At 37.8% G+C, this 5,894-nt stretch overlaps 1 protein-coding gene across 1 annotated transcript; it reads left to right on the top strand.

The window, feature by feature from the left end:
* Nucleotides 1-229: 229 nt before the first annotated feature.
* On the top strand, nucleotides 230-1,206 carry LOC125413181 (olfactory receptor 7E24-like). The gene is given in 2 exon segments (XM_048454385.3): nucleotides 230-998; nucleotides 1,001-1,206. Coding segments are annotated over 2 exon segments (939 nt in total). The 5' UTR covers nucleotides 230-265.
* The last annotated feature ends 4,688 nt before the right edge of the window (nucleotides 1,207-5,894 follow it).

Genomic DNA, 5,894 nt, shown 5'->3' with positions numbered 1-5,894 from the left:
CCATTTACACTTATCAAATATCAGCAATAGAGAGACTGAGAAAGGAAAATCAATATAAATTCAAGATTAATCTCATTATATTACAGGATTCTCTCTACACTCCAATCAGAGCAAGATAAAAGTAAATACAAACAATGGAAATACTGTGATTATTGAATTCAACCCAAAATTTGTCCAATTTTTCTTATATAAATATTTCCTTTTGACAAGGTGTCCAGGGAATATATAGACACAAAATTTGACGTTTATTTCAGAATTCTATCTCATGAAACTCAAGGATAAGCCAGAACTGGAGCCTGTTCTCTATGTTCTGCTTTTGTCCATGTATCTTATCGCAGTGCTTGGGAACCTGGTTATTGTCCTGGCTGTCAGCAATGACCCTCAACTAAACACACCCATGTACTTCTTTATCTGCAACCTGTCCCTGCCTGATATTGGATTGAGTTCTACCACAGTCCCAAAGATGATCGTAAACATTAAGATGCATCGAAGAAGCATATCCTATGTGGCATGCCTAACACAGATGTCTGCATTTGCCATTTTTGGTTGTGCAGATGACATGCTTCTGGCTGTGATGGCTTATGACAGTTTCATAGCCATTTGTCATCCTCTTCATTACCCAATCATTATAACCCCCAATCACTGTGTCTTGCTGGTTTTGTGCTCATTTTTGGTTAGCATTCTGGATTCCCAGCTGCATAATTTGGTTATCAGGCAGCTTCCATACCTTAAGTATGTGAAAATTGCTAATTTCTTTTGTGATCTTTCTAAATTCCTTAATATGACCTGTTATGATTATTTCATTAATGATATTGTTGAGTACTTTACTGGTGCTATATTTGGATTTTTTCCAATCCTGGGGATCCTTTACTCTTACTATAAAATTGTGTCATCCATTCTTAAAATTTCATCTTCAGAGGCAAAGTTTAAAGCTTTTTCTACCTGTGTATCTCATCTGTCAGTAGTTTGCCTATTTTATGGAACAGGCCTGGAAGTATATCTTTGTCATCTTCTCATAAAAAGGATTTAATGTCTGAAGTGATGTACACAGTGGTTATACCCACACTTAATCCATTCATCTACAGCCTTAGGAACAGGGATATTAAAAGTGCCTTGAGGAGGCTACACTTGAGAACAAATTACTCTTATTTTCTATTTCAGAACTTCATAGGTTATATTTCAATAATTTGTGGTGTACAAATATAGTCTGGCTTTATTTCTTGCTTTACCTGTCTTGAAGAATTTTATTTCTTCTTTAATATATCCTCATTGGATTTGGTATGTATATATGAATCCTATTTTCCACAGAAATACCATTATTAAATGCTTCTAGGTATTTACTATATTTAAGAAATTATCTGTCAAATGGGATATTATTTATATTTAAAATTCACAGTGACTGTACAGTTTATATGATTTTTTAATTAAAATTTTCAACTAATAAAGCTTTAATCATATTTATCTTTATTTACATATGTGTATCTGTGCCTGTATACAACATAAGTGTGAAGGTCCACAGAGGCATCACTAAGGTGCTAGAAGAGAGTTTTAGATCCTTTTTTGACTCAGTTTTATGGTACCTTGTGTGCAAGAGAGGAATTGAATGTTGGTCCTCTGAACAAGCTGAAAATCCACTTAATGACTATGATGTTTTATTAGCCCCACCGATATTTTCTATAGGCTATGAATCTGGAGTTAATCACTTATCCTCAAATTTAAATTTCATGTAAATTATCAGAGACTCATTAAAACACAGATGAATGAATCTCATACCAGTATCTGATTCATACAAATCTATCTACAGTGAGCATTATACCAAATCATATACATAGTCCAAAATCTGTTCTAATTTTTTATGCTCAAACATGTCATTATAAACCAAGTTACTATAACAGGAGGTGGGCATTTTCCTTCAACCAGGCTTTCCAGCCAAACTCCCTTCAGAATCATACTTATCACAGTCTCTCCAATTTCTTCTTTCAATTTCACTCCTTTGTCATTATATTTTGATGCAAAGTCCAGATGTATCAAGTCACTTCTTCATTGTCCACTTTCTTCACTTACTTCTGACTGTTGCCACTAAACTCTATGACCTTCAAAATTTAGTGGAGAACAAAGCAGGAGAGATATCTCAGTGGTTAACAACACTTGCTATTCTTGCAGGTTCAATTAATGGCACTTACTTGGTGACTCAATCCTATTTATATTTATATTTATATCTGTTGCAGATATAGTGCAATTTATATCTGTTGCAGATATAGTGTCCTCTGCTTGTTTCTGAAGGGACTGCATGCACATAGCACACATACATACATACAGGAAAAACACTAACACACAAATATCCTAAATAAATGGATATGTAAATTTAAAAGAAGACAGCTGTCTGTCTTAAACCTTAAACCTTAAAACTCTAGTTTGAGAGGACTTTCCCCCAACCCCATAGACTCCCAGGTCAGCCTGCTCTGCTGGCTCCACCCTCCTAGTGCCTCCGCCAGCCATCCCAGCTTCCATCCAGAGGGCCATCGGAGGGGTGAGTTTGCTTCAGGCCCACTGCAGGGGCCCGGCGAGGAGGAGCTAGGACTTTCCCCGACCCCATAGACTCCCAAGGTCAGTCTGCTCTGCTGGCTCCACCCTGCTAGTGCCTCCGCCAGCCATCCCAGCTTCCATCCAGAGGGCCATCGGAGGGGTGAGTTTGCTTCGGGCCCACTACAGGGGCCCGGTGAGGAGGAGCTCGGACTTTCTCTGACCCCATAGACTCCCAGGTCAACCTGCAGTGCTGGTTCCACCCTGCTAAGCTCTCCCGCCTGCCATCCCAGCTTCCATCCAGGTACAAATTTCTATATTTCTCCCTTCCCACTGGGGCCATAAAATTTCCCCAGCTCAGCTGCCTTGCACACTGGGCCTGCTCTGTAGGTGCATCCCAGAAAGAGGGAGTGCCTGTGCTTCAATAGCCTGCCTGAGGAAAGGTAGGCATTCTATCAGTGAACTCCCTGCCCAACAAGGGAACCTGACCCGCTACCAGAAGTTCCAATAGAGAGCATTTGAAAGAAGAGATGGGCAGACACCAAGGCAAGACCTCCTCCAACAATCTGAAAAACAACATGAAAACACCAGATCCCAACGATCCTACAACAGAAGGATTTGAACACTCTAACCCAGATGAAGTGGGAAAAAGTGCCATTATGAAAGCAATAGAGTCCTTTAAACAGGATATGAATAACTCCCTTAAGGAATTGGTCGAGAAGTATAACAAAAAGTTTGAAGAAATGAGTATAGAAATGGATGAGAAATATAACAAAAAGTTTGAAGAAATAAGTAAATCTGTGAATGATACCCTGAGAAACCAGGAAAAAACAATCAAACAAGTAAAGGAAACAGTCCAAGAATTGAAAACTGAAATGAAGGCAATGAAGAAAACACAAAACGAGAACCGGCTGGATATGGAAAACCTAGGTAAATGAGCGGAGACTACAGAATCAAGCATAACCAATAGAATACAAGAGATAGAAGAACAAATCTCAGATTCTGAAGATACCATAGAGAAAATAAATGCTCTGGTCAAAGAAAACGGCAAATCCAACAAATTCTCTTCAGAAAACATTCAGGAAATCTGGGACACAATAAAAAAAACCAAATCTAAGAATAATAGGGATTGAAGAAGGAGAAGAATTGCAGATCAAAGGCCCAGAAAATATATTTAACAAAATTATAGAAGAAAACTTTCCCAATCTAAAGAACGATATTCCTATGAAGGTTCAAGAAGCATACAGAACGCCGAATAGACTGGATCAAAAAAAAGTCCCCTCGCCATATAGTAATCAAAACACAAAACATCCAGATTAAAGAAAGAATATTAAGAGCTGCAAAGGAAAAAGGTCAAGTGACTTATAAAGGTAAACCTATCAGGCTTACACCAGACTTCTCTATGGAAACCATGAAAGCCAGAAGATCCTGGATAGAGGTACTGCAGAAACTGAGAGACCATGGATGCAAACCCAGACTACTATACCCAGCCAAGCTATCGTTCACTATCAACGGAGAAAACAAAATATTCCAGGATAAAAATAAATTTAAACAATTCGTAGCCACAAATCCAGCCCTACAGAAAGTAATAGAAGGAAAATCGCAACCCAAGGAATCCAACATTGCCATCACTGCCTACAATAACCCAGACATCTAGCGACCCTTCACAACCACAACTCAAAGAAGAGAAACACACAAACTCTACTACACACACACACACAGATAATAAACGGAATCAACAACCACTGGTCATTAATATCACTTAATATTAATGGACTCAACTCACCTATAAAAAGGCACAGACTTAGAGACTGGATAAGAAAACAGGATCCAACATTCTGCCTCAACCACAGAGATAGACATCTACTCAGAGTAAAGGGTTGGGAAAAGGTTTTCCAAGCAAAGGGACCTAAGAAACAAGCTGGTGTGGCCATTCTAATATCTAACAAAATTGACTTCAAACTAAAATCAATCAGAAGAGATGGAGATGGACATTTCATACTCTTAACAGGAACAATTAATCAGGAGAAAGTCTCAATCCTGAATATCTACACCCCTAATATAAAAGCACCCACTTATGTAAAAGAAAAACTTTTAGAACTCAAGGCAGTCATCAAACCACACACACTAATAGTAGGAGACTTCAACACACCTCTCTCACCAATGGACCGATCAATCAAACAGAAACTCAACAGAGAAATAAGAGAATTGCTAGTGGTAATGAATCAAATGGACTTAACAGATATCTATAGAACATTCTACCCAAAAAGAAAAGAATATACCTTCTTCTCTGCAGCTCATGGAACCTTCTCGAAAATTGACCACATACTCGGTAACAAAGCAAACTTACACAGATACAAAAAATTATTAGTAATCACCTGTGTCTTGTAGGATCACCACGGAATAAAGTTAGAACTCAAAAACAATTCGAATTCCAGAAAGCCTACAAATGTGTGGAAGCTGAACAGTCAACTACTGAATCATCCTTGGGTCAAGGAAGAAATAAAGAAAGAAATTAAAGTCTTCCTTGAATTTAATGAAAATAAAGACACAACATACTCAAACCTATGGGACACAATGAAAGCAGTTCTAAGAGGAAAGTTCATAGCACTAAGTGCCCAATTAAAGAAAACGGAGAAAGCATATATTGGAGACTTAACAGCACACCTAAAAGCTCTGGAAAAAAAAGAAGCAGACTCTCCCAGGAGGAGTAGAAGATTGGAAATAATCAAACTGAGGGCTGAAATCAACAAAATAGAAACACAGAAAGCAATCCAAAAAATCAACGAAACAAAAAGTTGGTTCTTGGAGAAAATCAACAAGATTGACAAACCCCTAGCCAAACTAATCAAACGGCAGAGAGGGAACACTCAAATTAATAAGATCAGAAATGAAAAGGGGGACATAGCAACAGACACAGTGGAAATTCAGAGAATCATTAGATCTTGCTACAAGAGTTTATATACCACAAAGTTGGAAAATGTACAAGAAGTGGATTGGTTTTTAGATAAATACTATTTACTAAAGTTAAATCAAGAGCAAGTGAACAATCTAAATAGACCTGTTAGTCGTGAAGAATTAGAAGCTGTTATCAAAAACCTCCCCACCAAAAAAAGGCCAGGTCCAAATGGTTTCAATGCAGAATTCTACCAGAACTTCCAGGAAGAGCTAATATCTATACTCCTTAATGTATTTCACAATATAGAAACAGAAGAATCATTGCCAAACTCTTTTTATGAAGCTACAGTTACCCTGATTCCAAAACCACACAAAGACACAACCAAAAAAGAGAATTACAGACCAATCTCACTCATGAACATTGACGCCAAAATACTCAATAAAATACTGGCAAACCAAATCCAAGAATACAT

This window comes from Myodes glareolus, chromosome 2 (assembly GCF_982192425.1).
Source record: "Myodes glareolus chromosome 2, mMyoGla1.1, whole genome shotgun sequence".
Lineage (NCBI taxonomy): Eukaryota > Metazoa > Chordata > Mammalia > Rodentia > Cricetidae > Myodes > Myodes glareolus.
This window is presented reverse-complemented; position numbering and strand designations above follow the sequence as displayed.